The 24,996-nt window shown below is 47.4% G+C and overlaps 1 protein-coding gene across 2 annotated transcripts in view; it reads right to left on the bottom strand.

The window, feature by feature from the left end:
- Positions 1-514: 514 nt before the first annotated feature.
- Positions 515-24,996, bottom strand: part of LOC109759698 (bifunctional dethiobiotin synthetase/7,8-diamino-pelargonic acid aminotransferase, mitochondrial) — a 31,524-nt gene continuing 7,042 nt past the window's right edge. Inside the window, exons 6-15 of one of the 2 annotated variants that reach the window (XR_012186751.1) lie at positions 23,585-23,733; positions 13,915-14,009; positions 13,578-13,693; positions 13,346-13,492; positions 7,685-7,818; positions 7,464-7,595; positions 7,200-7,334; positions 3,111-3,223; positions 838-1,645; positions 515-693 (exon numbers count right to left, since the gene is read on the bottom strand). Coding sequence is in view for 1 of the 2 variants with exons in the window: in XM_020318530.4 (XP_020174119.1) it covers positions 1,465-1,645; positions 3,111-3,223; positions 7,200-7,334; positions 7,464-7,595; positions 7,685-7,818; positions 13,346-13,492; positions 13,578-13,693; positions 13,915-14,009; positions 23,585-23,733 (1,202 nt within the window). In the remaining variant the exon portion in view is untranslated. Of the gene's footprint in view, positions 1,646-3,110; positions 3,224-7,199; positions 7,335-7,463; positions 7,596-7,684; positions 7,819-13,345; positions 13,493-13,577; positions 13,694-13,914; positions 14,010-23,584; positions 23,734-24,996 lie in introns of both variants that reach the window. The other variant, XM_020318530.4, reaches the window with a different exon arrangement.

The raw sequence follows: 24,996 nt of genomic DNA, 5'->3' as shown, positions 1-24,996 counted from the left end.
GGCCTGGGTCTGCCGGCGCCAGTTTCGATCCAAACCGGCGAAAAAACAGGCTCCTGGGGCATGACTGAGCCGATTTTTGAGCGCCGGTACGAAAAAATCGCCCGAGCAGGGCCTGTTGGGGGCGCGGCTGGAGATGCTCTTAGCAACCATTGCATAATTCAAGATCTCTAGGTATCGAAAGCCTGGACCACCTTTAGATTTCGGAATAGACATCTTTGACAAGATTGCCAATGCATACCCCTCTTGTCAAGTGACCCAGCCCACCAATACTTGGACATGGCTGTCATGACTTTGCGGCATAAACCTTTTGTGAACGTAAGACAACTCATAGAGTAGGCCAGTAGTGCTTGGACCACTGCTTTGAGGTGAACCTCCCTTCCTGCACAAGACGCATTCCTGTGACTCCATCCCTGGACTCTTGATCTTGCAGACTCAACAATATGTTCAAAGTTCTGTTTTGTGATCCTCCCTGTTGCAGTCGGTAGACCAAGATATTTCTCTGCTAGGGCCTCTCTAAATTTGCAAACAGTTTCGAACAACCTTCTAATAGATGCTCAACAATTCGGGATGAAGAAAATCGAGTTTTTTGTTTGTTTGTTGCACTCTGACCTGAGCCAATGCTATAGGCATTGAGAATATCATTCAAGCGGTTTGCACTTCACCCATCTGCCTTCATGAACACCAGACAGTCATCTGCAAACAAAAGATGTGACACCCATGGAGATCAAAGCCCCGCTTTAATTCCTCTCTCCACCTAGCCTCCATAATTCTTAAGCATACATGATAATCCTTCTCCATAAGAGTAGAAACAAGTAGGGAGATATGGGATCCCCTTGCCTGGTCCCTCTTGAAGGACGAAAAGAGGGTAACAATTCACCATTAACCTTCACTTGGAAGCTAACTGAGCTGACACACTTCATCACAAGAGATAACCAATCTTCAGAGAAGCCCAGGCAGCGCATCATTGCCTGCAAATACTCCCACTCAACGCGGTCGTATTCTTTCATCATATCAATCTTGATTGCACACCAACCTTGCTTCCCCTTCTTTCTTTTCATGGCATCGATGCATTTGTAAGCCGTCAAAAAATTATCAGTTATGAGCCTCCCCGGCACGAAGGCACTTTGCTCTTCTGCAAATATTTCATCTAAAATCTCGCGGAGATGATTAGCCAAAACTTTGGAACAAATCTTATATATGACACTACAAAGAGAAATAGGCCTATACTGGGTAATATTACTATGATTACGTGGAAGTGGGAAATGCAGAGTAGACCTATTTCTCTTTGTAATGTCATCCCACTTCCACGTAATCATAGGAGAACATTGTAACTGAACTTACATCCAGCCTGAACTACATATTCAAAAAGCTCCATAAGCTTTCACCTTAGAGGCGGGGCACATTGTCTGCTGGCCGGAAACTAAAGCTAGCATAGATTTTCTGACTTTCTGCTCATAACTATCCTCAGTGAATTGGATTGAAGTGGCTGATTCTATGGTACACTTTGGAGAGTTGTTCCGTGCAGACATCTCTGGTCGTGCAAGGACCACACATTAGGTATATCACGTTGCCCAGGGGCCTCACATAGATATCATCCTCTTCTCGAAGTTGCTGGATCAGGGATCTCGCATACAACGACGCATACCTGCCAGAAATGATGATTAAGGGAATATTACATAAGAGCAAGAGCAGTGCAGTCATAGTACACTTAGTGTTTCATAGTTAAATAAAGTAGTGAATTCGTCCCTAACTGAATTGTTTAGCATCTTGTACTTCACTAGGTATTTACTGTAGTTTTTTTCTTCTCTTGTTCCCTTGTACAATTTTGATATTTTTGGCTTTAACTGATAGAGTTCCAGCTAGTTCTTTGGGTTCTTATAATTTGAAACCGAATTTGTAAGAAATCCAGACATGGCTTCACCAGAATAGAGGACAAGGTATCATGGCGAATCAAAAAACAATCAAGTTTTCATCCAATGAGTGGAGAGAATGATGCGTGCTTATGACATCATTGTTGTCTCATATCCTCGTTCAACTGGGGGTACAAATTGCTAGAAAAAAGTAAGTAATATAGATATGAAGCATTTAATGGACTGGGAACTGAATGATCGCAGTTGTTCTCTTGTGCTACAAGTACAACTATGCAATGCCCAAGATTGGACGAAGGAAGGGGCTGAGCAGGACTGTCCACTGTCCAGGTTTCAGTATTTTGGGCCAAAAAGAAGAATGGTGTATTATATACGCCGTGGCACAACGGCTGGATCAGGTAGGTACAACAGAAACTCCTATCTATATAGGGCGCCATGCGTGGTGACCAGGTGCTGGGCGCAGGACTTGATCGATTGGGTGGAGCTGGCGACGTGGGCAAGGATGAGGCATTCCTACACACAAAAAGCATACATATCCCTTGTATACTTGGGCTGGGCCAGGGCTAGAGCCCTCCTAGCCCTGGGCCTAGGCATGTCCATGCAATATGATTTGCTTAAATTCACTAATCTTTACAACACTGGCTATCATTCAACTAAAGTTAGCTGAGGATCCAGGACACACAGCGTTCACATATCAATACAATTCGGTCAATGAAAAAAATCAGGACATCAATACATCTACACATACTAGAGTGTTTGACATTTCAGTTACATGTAAACGCTCTTATTATACTGCACTTTGAGTCATACAGCACCTTATTATAGATACTCTACAGCAAAGAGCAAAAACGGGATGCTCTAGAGAAAATTGGATTCCATAGCAACTAAGCAGGTCCTAATATGAAAGGCGGCACCAGGGGCAGAACAGGAGGGCGAGTGACATGTCATGCATGGCAACCATATGTTTGTGAGTAGGATCGTGAGGATGGGGTGGCCCAGTGAGTGTCTTCTTTTTGTCAAACAGATCCAAGCTATGTGCATATCATTTTGGGAGTGCTTCGCAAACAAGTCCATGTTCTTGTTAATGAAAAATGCCATATTTTGTTTTGTGCGTGTGTCTATGGGCGTGCATGCAAGAGTCTTTAAGAAAAGTGTTTTTTCCTCTTCACTGAAGAAGTTTAAGGTAAAATTTTCCAAGATACCATCAATGAAACAAATTAATGACTATCAAGAGTATCATACCCGGCATCAGATCCCTCGGCCTGCAGCTCAATTGCACACAGAGTTCCCAAGGAGACTACTCTCTTTACATTTGGTAGTGACGATAACTGGTTCACAAGTGTGCCATCCCATAGCTGCAAATTTTGGTAGACATTAGAACTGTAAAACTACATGTACGAATTGACAGAACATAGCATTAGCAAAGAAACTTCTTACATTAACAAAGATACTTCATATAAATATATTGTTAATGCATATTATTACGTTAGAGATATATGCCCAAAGCACATGAACCTGTGAACCCACCATTAATTTTATAACAAAAAGGAGTAAGATAATAATATCACATGTTATGGTGGAATAGATTGAAGGACATATACGCCCGTTAAGGAGTTTTTGTGTTAGTGACAAGGTGATTATAGGACTAATCATCTTCTTGAGTATATACTAAATGATTTAGTCCATTCGGACAGAAGCACACATAGCTGCAGACCCCCCACTCAAAAAGGTTAAAATAAGATGGTCGTCTATTTCTGGCTATGATTTCTTTATTTTGAGTCATAGGAAAAGCCACACTATTAAGATGGGGTACACTTTGGCTGACGTGTTGGAATCAACTATATTTAAATAAACAATATACAGCCACAATCCCATTAAGAAACTTCGGAGAGCGCCTTTAAAAGGCTGCTGGTTGAGCCACTGGAGTGGCCCGGAGTCTGGACTCGCCCAGAAATTGCCTGGGACCGGACTGGAACTCCGAGCACTCAGAGGGTCCGGACAGGTCCAGTACCTTCTGGGCTCACCCGAAAGTCACCCAGAGCCTGGCCTAGAGCCCCTGGGCAGTTCTGTACGTGGCCCAATGAGTAGGTATTAGAGGGACCCTGTTTAAAAACCCTTCCCCACAAGGAAGGGAACGACTCCACTACCTCTCCACCATTGTTGTGACCTTCCAAAAGCTTGAGATCTCCTTCCATGGCGCTCCACCCTTGCCACAAATTTAGGGGAAGATAGATGAGATCTCGATCTACAGTTCTACAACAACAACAGCATCGCCTTTAGTCCCAAACAAGCTGGGGTAGGCTAGAGGTGAAACCCATAAGATCTCGCTACCAACTCATGGTTCTGGCACATGGATAGCAAGCTTCCACGCACCCCTGTCCATGGCTAGTTCATTGGTGATACTCCATCCTTCGGATCTCTCTCTACGGACTCCTCACATGTCAAGTTCAGCCTACCCCGACCTCTCTTGACATTATCAGCACGCTTTAGCCGTCCACTATGCACCGGAGCTTCTGGAGGCCTGCACGGAATATGCCCAAACCATCTCAGACAATGTTGGACAAGCTTCTCTTCAATCAGTGCTACCCCAACTCTATCTCGTATATCATCATTCCGAACTCGGTCTTTCCTCGTGTGACCACACATCCATCTCAACATGCGCATCGCCGTCACACCTAACTGTTGAACGTGTCGCCTTTTAGTTCTAACAAACCAATTTGAGAAAGTTGATTCCTTGCTAAGCTTCATGCACTAGCCAACGCAACCAAAAGTCCGAACTTATGGAAAGGGCTAGGCAATCCACATATGCACTGCAACAATTCCCACTGAATCCCTTGTGGATCTTGTTACTCTTGGAATTGTGGGGACTCCTAGAAGGATACTTGGTATTCCAACGCCTCTCCAGCGAAGATTAGCACTCCCCCAAAGTGTGAACTTGGGATAAATCATTCATCTCCGACTTAAGGTAACTTCATATTACTGTGATGCACATTTAGTTGAATGGCCAACTGTTATGACCGGCATATACTACAGCCCAGGCAGTTAGGGACCTGGCCCAGTTATCTTATCGTTATTAGGGGCTTAGCCCAGTTATCGTATTTGGAGATTATATAAACTCATGTAAGGACCCATTTGAAGTTAAGCAGAAGCAATCATATTTGCTCGGCTTCCTGAAGGGAGCCGGGAGACATAACCCTAGCCGCCGCCTCCAGCCCTCTCTCTCTCGCGACCGCGCCCCAGCGCCGACGACCTTGCCTTCCTCCACGCCAAGCCCCCTTCCACCCCTACAACCTACGGTCTAGGCCTGGTAGGACCATAGTTCCTATCAATCTGGTATCAGGTGTCTTAGGCGCGATCATGTCCGCGCCACCGCCCACCCCCTCCCTTCCGCTGCCGATCGCCTCTTCGTCGCCGATGACCACCACGGTCAGCACGCCGTCCCTGACCGGGCCGGTCTCCTCCGCCGCCTGGACACCACCCACGCCCACCCTCGCCATGCTCACCCCGGAGGAGATGATGGCGGCGCTCCGGGACCTGACTCAGGCGGTCCAGGGCATCCGCACCTTCCTCACGGGGCACTATGGGCTGCAGCCGCCCGCCCCCGTCACCACCATCACGGGGCCGCAGCAGCTCCCGAGGCAGCCGCCACCACCGGCGACCTTCGTCTCATCCATCATGCCGCTGCTGCCGCCACCGGCGATCTCGGGGCCGGGCCTTCCGTCGACGGCGCACGGGGTGCCCATCCACCAGGTCCGTTTTCCCCCGTCGCCATCTCCACTACCGGCCTAGCTCGCCGGGTCCATCGAGCCGGTCTACACGTTGGCCTCAAGACAGCCGCACGTGCTGTCACCGCCGGCGCCACCCCCGCCCATGCAGTTCGGCGGGTCCTCGGGTGCCGCGGGTCCCTACAATGGTGTGGACGGGCCCCTTTTCCATGGCGGTACTCTGCAGCCCGCACACTCGGCGCTGTCGCCCTCGCTGTTGCGCGCGGATGACACATACCCACCCGTCGTCCACGCCCAGCCACCGCCGCGATTCTCCAAGCTGGAGTTCGCGACCTACGACGGCACCGTCGACCCCCTGAATTGGCTCAACCAATGCGACCAATTTTTCAGGGGGCAGTGCACGCTCGCGTCCGACCGCACCTTGTTCGCCTCCTATCATCTACGAGGCGCCGCCCAGACGTGGTATTACGCCCTCGAGCAGGACGAGGGCGGCATGCCACCATGGGAGCGTTTCCGTGATCTGTGCCTCTTGCGCTTCGGTCCGCCTATAAGTGGGAGCCGTTTGGCGGAGCTTGGGCGCCTTCCGTTCCTCACCATAGTGCAAGACTTCGCCGACCGCTTCCAGGCACTGGCTTGCCACGCCCCCGGCGTTTCGGCTCGTCAGCGGGCTGAGCTCTTCGTCGGCGGCCTACCGGACCACATCCGCGTGGATGTGGAGATGCGCGGGCCATAGGACCTCCAGACGGCCATGTACTACGCCCGCGTGTTCGAGCGTTGTGAGGTGGCCATCCAGCAGGCGTCACCGCCCCGGGCCGCTGAGCCGCCACCCTGGCCGGAAGTTCCCGTGCAGGGTCGGCCTACTCAGGCTTCCGCAGCGCCCCTCGCCGCGACCGCGGCGCGCCCGTTCCGCCGGCTCACCCCGGCCGAGCAACTCGAGCGTCGCTGCCAAGGGTTGTGCTTCAACTGCGACGAGCCCTACGTGCCCGGCCACGTCTGCCCACGACTCTTCTACCTGGAGGCTGCGGACTCATTGAGGACACCGTCGCCGCTGGGCTCGGCGACCTGCCTGCCCCAGCTGATGCGGAGGTGTTTGGCGCTCGTTGATCACCTCGAGGAATTCCGCAAGCGCTTCCCCGCCTTCCAGCTCGAGGACGAGCTGTTTGTGCAGGCGGGGAGAGATGTTATGACCGGCATATACTACAGCCAGGCAGTTAGGGGCCTGGCCCAGTTATCTTATCGTTATTAGGAGCTTAGCCCAGTTATCGTATTTGGAGATTATATAAACTCATGTAAGGACTCGTTTGAAGTTAAGCAGAAGCAATCATATTTGCTCGGCTTCCTGAAAGGAGCCGGGAGACCTAACCCTAGCCGCCGCCTCCTGCCCTCTCTCACGCGCAACGGCACCCCAGCGTCGGCGAACTCGCCTTCCTCCACGCCAAGCCCCCTTCCACCCCTACAACCTACGGTCTAGGCCTGGTAGGACCCTAGTTCCTATCACCAACATGCTAATAATGGAGAGAGTACCGACGCTTCTAAGACACACAGACACATTGCTGACCATTTCCTCCATCAATCTATACAAGTTCAACCAATTAAAATTCATTACCTCCTTGAGCTTCATACGATCAAAATCGAGATTTGAATTTGTGGACGGATCTCTAAACCATTGGATAGCTTTTACTGCCGCAGAACAGCCCATGGCATGAGCAGTGTAGGAATGGCCATGTAAAAGCGCTGTAAGCTGGACCATTATAAAAACTTATCAGTGCCTCCAGCCCCGTATTTACTGTAATCCTTTTTCACATAACATAAAAAATGATGTTCTTAGTTTATTGAAGCCTGAGCACACAGAAACACATTCAAAATATACCTTAGAGTCACTTTTGAAGGCCTCAAAAACTGCTTCTGTTGTTACCGTTGCAGCTAATGGTACTATCCCACCAGTCATCAATTTAGCATAGCATGCAACATCAGGTAAGCAGCCGAGCAACTCTGAAGCAGACTGAGAAAGAAAGAAGTTGTCATGATTTCTGAAAGGTGTGAGCTAACTTTTATCATGTATTATCCGCGAAGATTGTTGCGATCTGTTACCTCCACACCAAGACGCCAGAACCCTGTAAAGACCTCATCGAATATGACAGGTATTTTTCGGTCTCTACACTCATGGACAAGTACTCGCTGGAAAAGTGGATCTATCATGTGCATTCCCCCAGCACCTTGTATCACTGCATGAATAGGAGTTAAAGAGGATCAAACATTACAGCAACATACGAAACAGAAATAACAAAAACAAGCAATTATACAGTTCTTACATGTACATACCAACAAACGGGAGAACAAAAACTTGTGTGGAGTGAGCACATACTCTCACCTCTGTTAGAGTTATAATATAAGTCATGTATACCCCTTTGTATTTATCCCGTAGTATAAGGGGTTTCCTGCATATGTACCACACCTGTACATGTATATATATCGGCCTATGGCCTCATGGGAATATAAGTTGCTTATTCCTAACATGGTATTAGAGCTAGGTCAATTTTTTGCACGCTGCAACTCGTGCTATTGATCTGTCCATATCGAGTTCGGCTCATCCTCCTCCCGCTCGAAGCCGCCGTCGCCGCGGCTGCTCCCGCTCGCAGTCAGCCGTCACCGAAGCTCCCTCCCGCTCCCGCAGCTGCTGACGCCGTCGAAGCTCTCTCCCGCCGACGCTCCCTCCCGCTCGAAGTCGGCCGCCGCCGATTCCCGCCGAAGCTCTTCCCGTGCTCGGCCACCGCGACCCGCGGGACTCCCTCGCGCGCCCCCGTACTGCGCTCCCCGTGCTCGGCCACCGCGACCCGCCCGTGGTCGTCCGCCCCTCCCGCCCGGACTCGTGGTCACGCATCCCCTTCTGCGGCCGCCGTTCGTGCGTGGTCTCCCGTCGTCTTCCCCTGATTACGGGTCTCTCCTAAAAAAAAAATGTCTGCTGCATCAGGCTATGTTTCGGTCCCTCGCTGTCCGGTGATCTTCGATGGTACTAACTACACCGAGTTCGCTGGCTTCATGCGCATTCACATGCGTGGCATCCGTCTCTGGGGTGTTCTTTCTGGCGAGGTCTGCTGTCCGCCACGTCCGGTTCCTCCGGTGGCCCCTACTCCGCCGACTCCACTGGTTCTTCCTACGGATGCTAATCAGGCCGCCAAGGATGCGGCTAAGATTGCTGATGAGGCTGCTGATCGTGCCTATGATGAGAGGGCTTTGGCTTATGAGGAGGCTCTTCAGACGTATCATGGTGCTTTGTCTGTTTACACTCAGTGGCTTGATGATGATGCTCGTGCTGCAGCTGTTCTCACTGCTAGTGTTCTGCCTCAGTTTGCTTCTGAGTTTCTGGGTCTTCCTACTGTCTTCCAGATGTGGACCTGTCTTCGTCAGCGCTATGAGCCCTCTGGTGATGCCTTATATCTTTGGTGGTTCGTCAGGAGCATGCTCTTCAGCAGGGTGACTCTACTGTTGATGACTTTTATGCACAGAGTTCTGCTATCTGGCGCCAGCTTGATTCTCTCCGCCGTGCTGGTTGTCGTACTTGCCCCTGCTGCCAGGCTGTCCAAGCCGATTTGGAGTTTCATCGCGTCTATGAGTTCCTGTCTCGGCTCCGTAAGGAGTTTGAGCCCCGGCGTGCTCAGTTGTTTGCTCGTGGCCGTATTTCTCTCATGGAGGCGCTTTCAGAGATTCGTGCTGAGGAGACTCGCCTACGTGGTGCTGGTTTGCTGGAGGTTCCCTCTGTGCTCGCTACTCGGGTTTCTTCCACTCCACCTGCTGCACCGCCCCATTCTCGCTCGAGTGCTCCGCCGCTCTTGCCCACTCCTTCTGGAGGCTCAGGTCGGCCCCGTTCACATTGTGACTACTGCAACAATGATGGTCATATTGAGTCCCAGTGCTACACAAAGCGGAAACACCTGCGCAAGGCGCGATCATCCTCCTCAGGGACTTCGTCATCTCCCTCGCCAGCTTCAGCCATTGCTTTGACCGAGCAGGATATTCTGAGACTTAAGCGTCTGCTCGCGGCTTCAGGTTCTTCCTCGACGGGTACTGCTGGTTCTGTGACTGATGCTTCCCGCACTGAGCACCCGCCTTCTACACAGTCAAGTACATCCCCATGGGTTCTGGATTCTGGAGCTTCTTTTCATATGTCTTCTCATTCTTCCGCTTTGTCTTCTCTTCGCTCGCTGGATTCTCCTGTTCATGTCTTCACTGCTGATGGTACTCCACTTTCTGTTGCTAGTAGAGGCCATCTTTCTACTCCTTATTCTGTTCCTGATGTTGCTCATGTTCCTCGACTTACCATGAATCTGTTTTCTGCCGGTCAACTTACTGATTCCGGTTGTCGGTTGTCGTGTCATCCTTGATGTTGACTCTTGTTCTGTCCAGGATCGTCGCACGCACACTCTGGTTGGGGCTGGCCCTCGCCGCCGTGATTCTCAGGGTCTTTGGGAGTTGGACTGGCTTCATGTTCCTTCCGCTGCAACCACCATCGCCAGTTCCTCCGCTGCTGTCGCTTCTGTTACTGGTTCCTTCAAGCAGTGGCATCATCGACTTGGTCATCTGTGTGGTTCTCGATTATCGTCTTTAGTTCGTCGAGGTCTTCTGGGGTCTGTCTCAGGAGATGTCTCTTTAGAGTGTCAGGGTTGTCGTCTTGGCAAGCAGATTCAGCTACCATATTCTCATAGTGAGTCAGTGTCTCAGCGTCCTTTCGATTTAGTCCACTCTGATGTATGGGGTCCGGCTCCTTTCACTTCGAAAGGTGGTCATAAATACTATATTATTTTCATCGATGATTTTTCTCGTTACACATGGCTTTATTTTATGACTTCACGTAGTGAGGTGTTGTCTATTTATAAGCGTCTTGCTGCCATGGTTCATACTCAGTTCTCTTCACCCATTCGTGTTTTTCGTGCTGACTCCGCTGGTGAGTATATCTCTAAGATGTTGCGTGGTGTCCTTGCTGAGCAGGGTACTCTTGCCCAGTTCTCTTGTCCTGGTGCTCATGCTCAGAATGGTGTGTCTGAGCGCAAGCATCGTCACCTTCTTGAGACGGCTCGTGCTATGATGATCGCCGCCTCTCTTCCGCCTCATTTTTGGGCCGAGGCTATCTCCACTTCTGTCTATCTCATCAACCTTCAGCCATCTGCTGCTTTGCAGGGTGGTGTTCCTTTTGAGCGTCTGTTTGATCGCTCTCCCGATTATTCGATGCTTCGCTTGTTTGGTTGTGTTTGCTATGTTCTTCTTGCCCCTCGCGAACGCACCAAACTGACCGCTCAGTCTGTTGAGTGTGTCTTCTTAGGCTACAGTGATGAGCATAAGGGCTATCGTTGTTGGGATCCTGTCGGTCGTCGGATGCGTATCTCTCGAGATGTGACTTTTGATGAGTCTCGTCCTTTTTACCCACGCCCATCTTCCTCGGTCTTTTCAGTGGAGGATATCTCTTTTCTCACTTTTCCTGACTCCCCTATCACTCCCGTCGCGCCTGTGCCTATTCGTCCCACTCCCTCTGCTTCTCCACCCCTCGTCGATTCACCGCCACCATCTTCCCCGGTCTCCTCACCTAGCATGTCACCGGATTCTACACCTTCATCTCCGGTGACTTCTTCGTCGCCACCCCCTGATTCTACCTTGGCGATTCCTCCTTCTCTTGTTCCATCTCTTCCTCAGCATTACACTCGTCGTTCACGACCTGTGGATGCTTCCTTCGATGAGTCGTCCTCTTCCTCTCAGCCTACTTATGGCTTGCGTTCTTGTCCTCGTCCGCCTATTGATCGCTTTGGATTTCCCACCGCTGGTGCTGCTGTTCTTGAGCCGACTTCTTACCGTCAGGCTGTTGTTCATCCTGAATGGCAGTTTGCGATGGCGGAGGAGATTGCTGCTCTTGAACGCACTGGTACCTAGGATCTTGTTTCTCTTCCTCCCGGCGTCCGTCCCATCACTTGTAAGTGGGTCTACAAGGTTAAGACTCGCTCCGATGGTTCTCTTGAGCGTCACAAAGCTCGTCTCGTGGCTCGTGGTTTTCAGCAGGAGCATGGTCGTGATTATGACGAGACTTTTGCTCCTGTGGCCCATATGACCACTATTCGTACACTTCTTGCCGTTGCCTCTGCACGCCACTGGTCTATATCTCAGCTTGATGTTAAGAATGCCTTTCTTAATGGTGAGCTGCGTGAGGAGGTGTACATGCAGCCACCACCTGGGTATTCTGTTCCTGATGGCATGGTGTGTCGTCTTCGTCGCTCTCTCTATGGCCTTAAGCAAGCCCCTCGCGCCTGGTTTGAGCGTTTTGCTTCTGTGGTCACTACTGCTGGTTTTTCAGCAAGTGCTCATGATCCCGCATTGTTTATTCACCTTTCTCCTCGTGGCCGGACTCTTCTTCTCTATGTTGATGATATGGTCATCACTGGGGATGACCCCGAGTATATTGCCTTTGTAAAGGCCCGTCTTAGTGAGCAGTTTCTTATGTCTGATCTTGGACCTCTTCGCTATTTTCTTGGGATTGAAGTCTCTTCTACCACTGATGGCTTTTTTATATCCCAGGAAAAGTATATCCAGGATCTTCTTGCTCGTGCTGCTCTTTCTGACGAGCGCACTGTTGAGACTCCTATGGAGCTCAATGTTCACCTTCGTGCTACTGATGGTGATCCTCTCCCTGACCCGACGCGTTATCGTCATCTCGTTGGCAGTCTTGTCTATCTAGCTGTCACTCGTCCGGACATCTCATATTCTGAGTCAGTTTGTTTCTGCTCCCACATCGGTTCATTATAGTCATCTCCTTCGTGTTCTCCGATATCTTCGGGGCACGATCTCTCACCGTCTCTTCTTTCCTAGCTCCAGTTCTTTACAGCTTCAGGCCTATGCGGATGCTACGTGGGCTAGTGATCCTTCTGATCGCCGTTCGCTTTCTGCCTACTGTGTTTTTCTTGGCGGTTCTCTCATTGCCTGGAAGACGAAGAAACAGATTGCAGTTTCCCGTTCGAGTGCTGAGGCTGAGTTGCGAGCTATGGCTCTTTTGACGGCAGAGGTGACTTGGTTACGGTGGTTACTTCAGGACTTTGGTGTTTCTGTCACTACACCGACTATGCTCTTATCTGACAGTACAGGTGCTATTAGCATTGCGCGTGATCCTGTGAAGCATGAGCTCACCAAGCATATTGGTGTTGATGCTTTCTATGTGCGCGCTGCTGTGCAGGATCAGGTCGTTGCTCTTCAGTATGTGCCTTCCGAGTTACAGTTGGCGGATTTCCTGACGAAGGCCCAGACTAGAGCACAACATGGCTTTTATCTCTCCAAACTCAGTGTTGTTCCTCCACCATGAGTTTGAGGGGGGGTGTTAGAGTTATAATATAAGTCATGTATACCCCTTTGTATTTATCCCGTAGTATAAGGGGTTTCCTGCATATGTACCACACCTGTACATGTATATATATCGGCCTATGGCCTCATGGGAATATAAGTTGCTTATTCCTAACAACCTCTAGCCGACTGTGTGACGCAAGGTTTTCAGAATCTCAATTGTGGCATATGATTCTGCGTTTCTGCAACCCTAGATTGGCACAGCGACCCTAACAGTTCTGCATTGTTTCTACGATTTGTGACCCTAGATTCTAAATCGATTATATGATGTGTGATCTTACCATGGAACCTCCAATTCAACTCAATATAAATCAAGGCATATGTCAAACAGTTAATATCCAAGCAGTTCACTCGGCTGATGGAGAACAATGTACTTGCCTGGTTCTATAATAAGTGCTGCAATATGCTCTATGTTACTTGACACGGAATATTCTGAAAGTTGTTGGGATATGTAGGTTGAGTATAAATCAGCTGCAGCTGATGAGTCCCTACTCTTGCAAAAGACATCAGCTAATGAAGGAAAACCTGCAATTTCAGTTGTCAGTCCAAATATATAAGTTAAGTTAAAATTACAGATATATAATCTGACATATCAAAACGAGTTACCGACATTTATCACCAGGACTCAGATGACAGTTCTGTATCGACTGGGGCAAAGAAAGTGCGCATGTCCCATTTCTTATGAACACTGTTGGAGGATCTAGAAAAAGTCCCCGCCCAGAATACCTGCAGAAAAACCCTTAAATGAGAGATTCCACAATTACTTATTTTGAAACTGATAGCAAGAAAGGGGCTTAGAGGAACAGCAGTTCTATGTCTTGATAGAAATATGTACTGGGCTACAGTAGTGCAAAAAAATGGCAATAGTTGGGAAAGACAGTCATCAGAAAAAGGTGTGAATATTTCTAAGCATGCAGCATATGAGTGAAACTGAACTTGATGCATACCATGGCTGCTGAAGGAACGATGTATAGGCTGATGGAGCTTGAGCTTCCATAGCACCCAGGGTATCACCATGATATGAACCTTTTAGAGCAAGGACCTAGAGATCAAAGAATTCAATTAATATGTCAACAGATAAGAAGGGACGAAAATGAGGATTTAGATATTTCTGGTCCAGACTACCTTGTTTGCCTCTAGATATAGTTATGAATTACTGACCAATGAGAACAAACAAATTGGACATTGTGAGGAACTAAATTATACAGTGGTAAATAATGAAACAAGGCAAAAACATCATTGATTCTTCGTAATACTATGAATATTGGAGTTGTTTTTATGGAGTGTTTGAATCTAGTCCAAACTGAAATTAATTTTAACGATCCAGATCCCAGGCCTCTCGTATATAAAAGGACCTTTAGAGTTATGAGTTTTATTACCCTATTCATGAATTTGGAGTTCTATTCACCTAATTTTCCAAATTCCGCATGTTAACAACTGTAGATGACCACAGCATCCACCATGCAGTGTGTAAGCCCTACATCATTCACCAGTGCCATCAGCAGAACTGAAGGTTCCTAGATGTGACAGAAGTTTTGGAAGATGGTGAGGACAGAAGTATAGATGTGACATTTGACAATGACTTAAGAAGGAAATGGGGGTCAGTAAGCCAAGTAAAAGAGTTCGAGGGGTATGTTTGCCAGTGTTGATAGCATACGTGGGGTCCTCGCAAGCGGCTGATTCCAGAAATTGGCTGGAATCCCTAAATGGCTATGGGTCTGCAGCATAAGTTTCCAATCACATACCACACCTCTCCAAATCTGCCATGCTCACTAAGGTGTTAGTAAATCTATATTTCTCAGAGATATCCCAATGTCTAGTTGATATGTGCAATGAGCGAGGTTAATGCTCTAATGGTTCAAAAGGAATATTGGACTAATGAGATTAGTTTTACGCCACTGTCCAATTTGAGAATAAGACCACAAGATCTTTCTCATGGATGTGAACAACAGGATCAAGTACATCTCAAATATGGGAGAATTTGCCCAAGCGCTTGGATTGGAAGGATCTAACAATCCTAGATACAAGTCTATCCATAAGAGGCCAAAGTTATCCACTAAAGATATGAAGTGTCTCTACAAGGAGAAAATACCTGCAAAGAACTATTGGAAAACCACAGGTCTTCTTCCCAGACTTTACACTCCGAACTACCTGCTAAGATTGACTCTTGATCCAAACGTAGATGACACAACCAACATTAGAGGGTACCCAATGAATCTAATGGCCAACCTTGATAAGGTTACTCCATTCAATCCCATGGAATACATATGTGAGTGCATAAGAGAGGCTTCACAAGATCAATCAAGAAGTTGCCCCTTTGCTCCTTATAGTCAAAAGCTTATAGATCATGTGGTGCAAGATCGAAAGTTCAAGACGGATCGTGTGCCCACGTTGAAGACGAGGAAACTCCACCTTCTAAAGAAATTCCTCAAGTGAAGATTCAAGGTGAAGGAGAAGGAACTTCATCTGCTGCTCCTAAGCCACCACTCTTTTCACAATCTACCAACTTGACCGTTCAAATCCCCCTTAGGGTACCGAATTAGGGTGTTTAGCGTTTGCTACTCTTTGCCATAGACACGAGAATCAGTGAGACCTCAGACTTGTACGCGTCATCGAAACCTGACTGCGTTAATCAAGAATTTCGATTTAAACCTGCAATTTAGATTGCATATCTCCAATTCTCACTTGTTCTTCGGTTGCATGTAGGGATTGATCCTCATGATCAGGTGCGGACTGTGTTTCCAACACTGTCAATAACCATAGCATAGTTGGTTTAGTGATTGCTAAGGCACACCACTGAGTGTTCAGTGTAGTCGGGTCGTCAAAGTCTCTAACAAAATCGATACTATCTCATTGAAAGATCAGGACACCATGTACCTATCACGTGGTATCAGATTTCCAGGTTGCTCGCTGAGATTTTAAAAAAAAATTGTACTCTAGATTAATTTTTGTTCTTTATACCTATAGTCCATGAAAAAGTCAAGAAAATTAGGGTTAGATCATCCTGTCCAAGCCAATCTGAGCCGTCACAATTTTTCTTTTCAGTGCATTCCACCGTTGAGTTTACGTCTACATCGTCATGTAGAGTTGTAGGTTTTAGGTTCTAGTCCTTTATAGTTTTGAGTTCTGTTCACACTGGTCACGCCGCCGCAACCGCACCATCTGCCCCTCCACTGCCGACCACCGACATCCATCAAATTCCAGTACGTCCCCACCACCGCCCTCAGTCATAATCATGCTTCCGGTTGCTTGCATCTTCACTCCGCCCAATTGGATTTTTTTTGGATCCGACTAGACTAGAACTAGTCTCTAAGTTCGGGTCAGAATCAGTTTTGCGCAGTATTTAATAAAACGGTCATAATTTTCTCATACGGAGTCTGTTTTGGCTGTTCGACCACTCAAAACGAGCGTAGCCATCCTATCTTAGCCAACACTCACATAGAGTAATGCAATCGACCATAGAGTAATATTAAACACGATAATGGTGAAGTGCAGAGAGAGTTCGAAGAAACTAGTACAACCATATCTAGCGAGTAAGAAACTAGAGTCCTACAACAACAACAACAACAAAGCCTTTAGTCCCAAACAAATTGGGGTAGGCTAGAGGTGAAACAAGAGTCCTAACTAATAAAAACTGGGTCAACTGTAAACTGAGTGAGTCCAAAAGAAACTGATGAGGAACACTAGACGAGGAAAGAGAAAAAAAGAGAAAATTGTATGTCAGATTTGTTTGGCTACTTCTATATGCTTCCACGCTAGTGTAGTATTTCTTTTCTTTTCTACCCTACCTACTGTTTTCTAGAGTCCTCTAGTTGTGAGTGGCTATGAGTAGAATGGTGAATCTTAAGTAATGTTTTCTGGAGTATTCTAGCCATAAGTAGAAGTATGTGAAGGCATCCCAAAGCCCTATAAATAGAGGTCCTCATCTCTAGTTTGTACCCAGACTATGTACCCCCCACTACCTATAATAGAACTTGGTGTTCTTATCTAAGATCTTGGACTAGATCTTGCATTCTAGAGGTCCTCATCTCTAGTTTGTACCCAGACTATGTACCCCCCCCCCCACTACCTATAATAGAACTTGGTGTTCTTATCTAAGATCTTGGACTAGATCTTGCGTTCTAGGAGTTTTGGATTGAACTCCTGCTGCCATATCGGCCCTATCTCCGTCTCTAGAGCGATATAGTTCTTGTTGTTCTCTTTGAAAGCGAGCTGCAGCAAGCAATGGAGCAATTGGAGAAGAGAATGGATGCTGCAGAATGACAAATCAAAGAGCTGCGTGAAGATCTTAATCGGAGATTTGATCAGCTGGTTGAGATGATAAGAAAGGGTGTACCCCCTGCTGCCAATGAATAAGATGTTCAACGACGAAGAAGGGGAGGTAATCTTGGAGCAAGACCACCACAACAATGTGCAGTCCAGCGTAGTTCAAGAAGGCCAATTTATGTTGAAGCTTCTGAAGGTGAAGAATAAGATGATGCCCTTGAAGAACCTGATCTCTATGCATATCGGAGAGTACCCAACCCTACATATGCAAGGGATACATACAAGGTGGAAGCTGAGATCCCAACTTTTAATGGAAAAGTTGATATTGAAGGCTGCCTGGATTGGTTATATGAAGTGGAGACTTTTTTTGAGGTCATGGAGGTTCCGGAAGATCGTAGTGTTCCTTTGGTCGCGTACAAGCTGAAAGGAGGAGCTGGTGCATGGTGGCACCGCATTCAAGAAGAGCGCAGGCTGAGAGGAGAATCTCATGTGAGAACTAGGCGGCAAATGAAGAGCCTTTTGAAAGGGAGATTTTTGCCTGCTGATTATGACCAGATCATTTATCCAATTTCAAAATTGAGGGAATAGGACTGTTTCAGATTACACAGAGGAGTTTCTAAGGCTAGAAGTGAGGTGCAACCTTACCGAAACTGAGGATCAGCAAGTTGCAAGGTATATCAATGATCTTAATGATGCTATTCAAGATCGATTGATGATGCAACAAATCTGGTCCATTGATCAAGCACAAACTCTAGCCTTGAAGGCCGAGAGGTTTGTGAAGACAAGAAAGACAACTAAGCCTCCATATCCTCATATTGAAGGCTCGTCTAGGAGTCACACTAATAGAGTGGAAGAAAAGACCGCTCCACCAAAGGCAAAACGACCCATCTCGAAGCAAACTAGAGGCAAGGGTAAGGCAAATGAAGGCCCAAAGTGCTATAAATGTGGTGAAGAGGGACACATATCCAGCGGCTGCCACTAAAATTTGTTAGCACAACTATCCATGATGGTGAAGATGATGAGGAAGAATACGAATCGAAAGATGTAGAGGGACAAGAGGTTTCAAGAAGAAGGTGAAGAGGTGGTATGTGTGATTTAGCGTCTCCTATGTTCCACACCACAACCTGACGACACACAACAAAAGAAAATATTTGAAAGCAAATGCACGGTGAATGGCAAGGTATGCAAATTAGTGATTGATAGTTGCAGCTGCAAGAATCTTATCTCCCAGAATTTGGTGAACCACTTAAAGCTTGGAACTCATGATCACCCAAATCCCTACACTATTGGGTGGATCAAGAAAGGAGTGAATATGAGGATCACCAAACAATGCAACCTGCCACTTTCTTTGGGCAAACATTATCGCTCAAATGTGTTGTGTCATGTGGTTGACATGGATGCCAGCCATGTTCTTGGGAGACCTTAGCAATTTGATGTGGATACTACACACAAAGGCAAGGAAAATTCTTACTCTTTCATTTGGAACAAGAGAAAGATCATTATTCTCCGAAACAAAACTAATGGTAATATCTTTAAGGACGAAGGGAGAAGTATGTTAACTATCACCAACACCTCTAATGAGTTTATGGAACACTTGAAGGAGGCAGATTTGTCTGATGCACTTATTGTAAAAGGAGAAGAGCAACCGGTTGTTAAATTCCAGCAAAGGTATGTGGCTTATTAGCAGAATTTCATAACATACTTGGGGAGCCACAAGGCCTACCACCGATGAGGGCGATTCAACATAGAATCGACTTAATTCCGGGCGGAAGTCTCCCTAATCTTTCACACTATCGAATGAGCCCAAAAGAGCATGATATATTGAAGGAGAAAGTGGACGAATTGCTGCAAAAGGGGCACATTCGAGAAGGTATTAGCTCATGTGTTGTACCAGCCCTGCTCATGCCCAAGAAAGATGGATCTTGGCGAATGTGTACGGATAGTAGAGCCATTAACAAGATCACCATAAGGTATAGATTCCCTATTCCCCGTCTGGATGATATGTTGGATCAACTTAGTGGAGCAAGAGTGTTCACAAAGCTAGATTTAAGAAGCGGATATTATCAAATTCGTATCAGACCTGGGGATGAATGGAAAACAGCCTTCAAAACAAAGTAAGGGTTGTTTGAATGACTAGTCATGCCATTTGGACTCTCAAATGCACCAAGTACCTTTATCCACCTGATGAATCAAGTCCTTCGACCCTTCTTATCCCACTTTGTTGTGGTCTATTTCGATGACATCTTGATCTATAGCAAGGACGAGGATGAACACTTTGATCACATTCGAAAGGTGCTAAAAGTACCAAGGGAAAATGAGCTCTACGTCAACTTGAAGAAATGTGTTTTCCTGCAAACACAACTTCTTTTCCTAGGATTCGTCATAACATGTGACGGTATTCGTGTTGATGATGCTAAGGTTGAAGCAATTCGAGAATGGCCAACTCCAAAGACCATTTCTGAAGTAAGAAGTTTTCATGGCCTTGCAACTTTCTATAGGCTGTTTGTGAAGAATTTCAGCACTATCATGGCACCAATTACCGAGTGCCTGAAAAAAGGAAAGTTCCAATGGACAAAAGCGGCTGAAGTTAGTTTCGATGAGATCAAGCAAAAACTCTCACAAGCTCCTGTCTTGGTGCTACCTGATTTCAACAAGGTTTTTGAGTCGGAGTGTGACGCAAGTGGAGTAGGCATTGGAGCTGTTCTATCTCAAGAAAGGAAGCCCATTGCTTTCTTTAGTAAGAAGTTAAACGAGGCTAGAAAGAAATGGAATACTTATCAGCAAGAATTGTATGCCATTTTCAAAGCTTTGAAAACTTGGGAAGTCTATTTGCTGCCTAAAGAGTTTGTCGTTTACATTGACCATCAATTCTTGATGCATTTTAGAAATCAAAAGCATGTTGATCGCATGCTAGCAAGATGGGCAGTATACCTGGAGAGGTTTAACTATCTCATTGTGCATAAATCTGGAACGACTAACCGAGTGGCTGATGCCGAGTCGTTGTGCATGGCTCTTGACTTCTTTTGAGGCTGAACTTTCAGGCATGGATCAAATAAAGGAGTTGTATGAGGATGACGAAGACTTTGGCCATGTTTGGGTAAAACAAATCAGGGCTAGCCATTAGGTGATGACTATTTGATGCAAGATGGCTCTCTCTTCAAAAATGATCGTTTGTGCATTCCAAGAAGTACAGAGAGCCCCTACTCCCCTCCGCGTCGCACCCGCGGGCGACCGAAGGGGCAACCCTTGCCACCGCGCCCTCCCCTCCCTCCCCACCCTCTCTCCTCCTCGCCGCCGCCTTGGCACGCTGCCAGCGGGCCCCTCTTCCCCCGTTCGTGGTGGCTCGGCGCGGGCCGTGGCCGTCGGGCGGCGGCACAGGGCGCGGCAGCATTCACCCAGGAGCTGGCGGCGGGGTCGCGTCCTCCTGGCGGTGGCGTGGAAGGCTGTGGGCGGCGGTGGTGCGCGTCGTGCCGGCGGCGGCGGCTTCCCCCATGCGCCCCAGATCCAGATGTCGGCTGGGTCTGGCTGCGGGTGGGGCCTCGTCGGCGGGGTCTGGGCGCTTGCAGCGGCGCCTAGGCTGGTGATGGTCGGCTGCGGGAGGCTCTAGAGGTGCGTGCTGCCGGTTTCGGTCCCTCTTGCCGGCGGTGGTGGTCGCGGGGTGTTGGCAGAGGTCTTCGGGCTGAAGCATGGAGTGGACCACGACGACGTGGTGGCGGCTCGATGCGCGGGCCGTGTGCAGCGGCGGCTGGACGTGCTCCGGCGTCCGCTCGTCTGTGGGCGATCCTTGTGGATGCTTCTAGATCTCTCCCATGGTTGTTGTTGGTGGTTGGTTCGGCTTCTCGCGTCGTTGAGCGGGTGACAGGTTTGGGCTGGGTGCGGATCCAGGCAGGGAGCTCCGGTTGGGCATCAAGGGTGATGTTTGGAGAGGGGGTGGGAGAGATGGGTGGCGCCGATGCGGTCGGGCCACCCGTCACCGGCAGGGGTGCCGGACGTCGACGTAGTCCGCTCCCACCCGACCTCTTCTCCAACCTGGTGGCTCCCCGGTAGATCCGGTCGTTCCGGTCGCTGGCGGCTCTGTCGGCGGTCGGAGTTTGCCGGTTGGTCATCATTCACAGTCATGATGGGTCTTTGGGGCATCTTGTTTCCCGGGCGGCGGCCCGGGAGGTGGGAGCCGCTGTGCTTGTGGGCTGAGCCCGCAGCTCAAGTGCGGGCGGCTAGTGGCCATGGCTGCGTCGGCGATGTGGTGGCTGCCATCTCGATGTTCTCGTCGGAGGTGGAGTTTGCGAGCCAGGGTGGAAACCATGTATGGTTTGGCCATACCGGAGACGACGCCTGTGGGTGTCGCCATCTTCTGAAGCCTCCGTTCTGATTGCTCCCTCCCTTCGTCGCGCTTCAGATGAAAATCTGATCTTTTGATCGGGCGGTGGCGGCGCTGTTGTGTCATTGTCCTTCCCGAAGGCACCGTCTCAGAGCGCTCGGTTTCGTCGAGCCTCAACTTCACCTCTTCGCGATATCTTCATCAGAAGGGCGCCGGCGGCTCTGTAGTGATGCTTAATGTCTTCTCCTGCAGTCTACTTCGAGTCGTGCGGCATGTTGTTGTTGTAGCCCTTTGGCACCTATGTATCTGGCCTTGGGTGTGTGTGAGTGTGGTGTGGGGTGTTGTGTTTGTATCGGTTTCGGATGTCGGTTGGTTGTTGCTTTATATATAAAGCGAGGCGAAAGCCCTTTTCGGTAACTCCATTCAAGTGATCTTAGTGGCCATGTTGGACGTGACAAGACTACCGCTAACCTGGAAGCTCGTTACTTTTGGCCACAACTAAAGAGAGATGGTGGAAAGTTTGTTCAGCGATGCCCGATATGTCAAACTTGCAAAGGCCAAGTCCAAAACACAGGGTTATACATGCCTTTGCCTGTTCCTGTTGCTCCATGGGAGGACATCTCTATGGACTTCGTCTTGGGTTTGCCAAGAACAAGACGAGGGAGTGATGTCGTGTTTGTGGTCGTGGATAGATTCTCTCAGATGGCTCATTTCATCCCGTGCCACAAGACAACGGATGCTCATCATGTGGCAAACCTATTCTTTGGGAAGTGGTCAGACTTCATGGAGTTCCAAGGTCCATCGTCTCAGACCATGATAGCAATTTCTTGTTGCATTTTGGCTCACTTTTTGGAAGCAATTCAACACTGAATTGAAATTTTCTAGCACTGCCCATCCACAAATAGATGGACAAACTGAAGTGGTGAACAAATTTTTGGGTAATCTGGTCCGGTGCATTTGTGGAGAAAGAAAGGGACAATGGGATTTGACTTTATCTCTTGCAGAGTTCTCCTACAATAACTCCAAGCATAGATCCACAGGAACGAGTCCTTTTTCCGTTGTCTACACTAAAGTTCCAACACATGTGGTGGACCTGGTGAAGCTACCATCAAGGGGAAACTCAAAATCAGCATTGTCCGTTGCTGATAATTACACTGAGTTATTTGAAGAAATTCGTGGTGTTTTGGAAGCACAAAATCAGAAATATAAACAACTTGCTGACTGCAAAAGGAGGCCGAAATCATTCCAAATTGGTGATAAGGTGATGGTCTACCTTCGAAAAGAGAGGCTGCCTTTAGGTGTTAAAGGGAAGCTTAGGCAGCAAAGGTATGGGCCCTTCTCTATTGTGAGGAAGATAAATGATAATGCTTATGTGATAGATCTTCCAAGTGACATGGGTATATCCAACACTTTCAATGTTGCGGACTTGACTATCTACCATCCAAAAGAAGCGCTCTATGAAGATAACTCGAGGCGAGTTTCAAACAACCAGGGAAGAATGATGAGGAAAAAGAAAATAAAACAAAATCACATGTCAAATTTGTTTGGCTACTTCTAGATGCTTCCACAATAGTGTAGTGTTTCCTTTTCTTTTCTACCCTACCTACTGATTTCTAGAGTCCTCTAGTTGTGAGTAGCTATGAGTAGAATGGTGAATCTTAAGTAATGTTTTCTAGAGTGTTCAAGCCATAAGTAGAAGTATGTGAAGGCTTCCCAAAGCCCTATAAATAGAGGTCCTCACCTCTAGTTTGTACCCAGACTATGTACCCCCACTACCTATAATAGAACTTGGTGTTGTTATCTAAGATCTTGGATCTTGCGTTCTAGGAGTTTTGGATTGAACTCCTGCTGCCATTTCGGCCCTGTCTCCGCCTCTAGAGCGATATCTAGCGCAGCACGTTGAAGTTGTTCCTTCAACACTTGTGTTGTACACATTGTAGCAGCAAGGTGGAGTTACTCCTCCACAACCTTATGCTGCTCCAGAAAACCTAAAAACAATGAGGATAAGTATGTCTAGTATAAGAGCAGCAAACCTTTAACTGAATATTTCTTTCGTTGGTGATACTCTTGTCACTATCGAGTAGAATTCCACGATCAAGTGAAAACTTGCGAAATGCCATCTTTAGAGCTATTTCAATTGCCGTTGATCCATTGTCCGAATAATAAACTCTGGAAGCCCAATCTGACCAACAAATTACAAGGAAGCTATGTGCAATGAATAAAATGTTCTTGAGCAATGTGACTTGAATAACAGGACACTAATAATGAAACAAGAACAACTGAAACATCATTATCTCAGCAAACCAGAAATAATGTTTTTGTGTGGAAAATTTATAAGATCAATATGAATCAGATAAGCACATATCATTTGTTCACAAATGTGCCCGTTTTGCTGTCTCCTTTCTTCAGGTAAGCACAATTATCTACCAATCTACTCCCTCCGTTCCTAAATATGTCTTTTCAGAGATTTCAATATAGACTACATACGAATGTATATAGACATATTTTAGAGTGTAGATTCACTCATTTTGCTCCGTATGTAGTCCATACAGTGAAATATCCACTTGCATATGGATTTGTGGGATTGCAGATGCAAGTGGATATTTCACTGTTTTATCCATCAGCAATTAACTCACAATATGCAAGTCTACCATTAAACACATCAACGGATGGGAGAACAGGCCATGCTACTGCTAGTTATTCTGCTAATTACCTTCAACTGTCATGTGATACCCCTCATGTTACTAAGTTTCAGCACCATATGCAAATGTTAATATCCATAATTCGGCACCACACCTTCACAATGATCATAACCGAATGAATAAAAGTTCTGCAGGAGTGCATATGCCTTCACCTAGTACCATAGCATATTATACGTCCCCTACACAATTGCAAAGTCTCGGCATCACACATATCTCATTGCCTAACTATGGGTGAACAGCTTTACCGCTGCACCAAGGTATAATAATGCTCTTTGCCTTGAACAAATAAAAAGGGGGCAGATTCAGATTATGTTGCAATACGGGTAGAATTAAGCAAGAAAAAAAAGCTATGCCAATTGATAAGAGTTGATGAGGAGTCATTCAAATGATAAGGGTAGTTCGGTTATTGGAGGGCCAAATCAAGTTGTACATGTTTCGGATCTATCAAATCAAAAGAGGCAAGCTTGGTTGAGCAAGGACATGGCAAGACGATCGTGCTTGATTTCTCTGGAGTTAAGGGAGCTTTCATTCTGCACCATGAGTTTCGTGCCAAAGAAATTGACGAGCATCAACAACAAACATATGTAGCCGAACAAAGTTCGGTTGACATGAAGCATTAGAGTGATGAGGCACAGGATCCAGAAGAAGATGACAAGGTGTTGGAGAGCCATCAGAAAGCGGAGCAAGATATCATTCAAATCACGCAATCATCGTGCTTCCCCAACATATTTGAACAGGTACAT

The sequence above is a fragment of the Aegilops tauschii genome, chromosome 6 (assembly GCF_002575655.3).
Source record: "Aegilops tauschii subsp. strangulata cultivar AL8/78 chromosome 6, Aet v6.0, whole genome shotgun sequence".
NCBI classification, from domain to species: domain Eukaryota; kingdom Viridiplantae; phylum Streptophyta; class Magnoliopsida; order Poales; family Poaceae; genus Aegilops; species Aegilops tauschii.
This window is presented reverse-complemented; position numbering and strand designations above follow the sequence as displayed.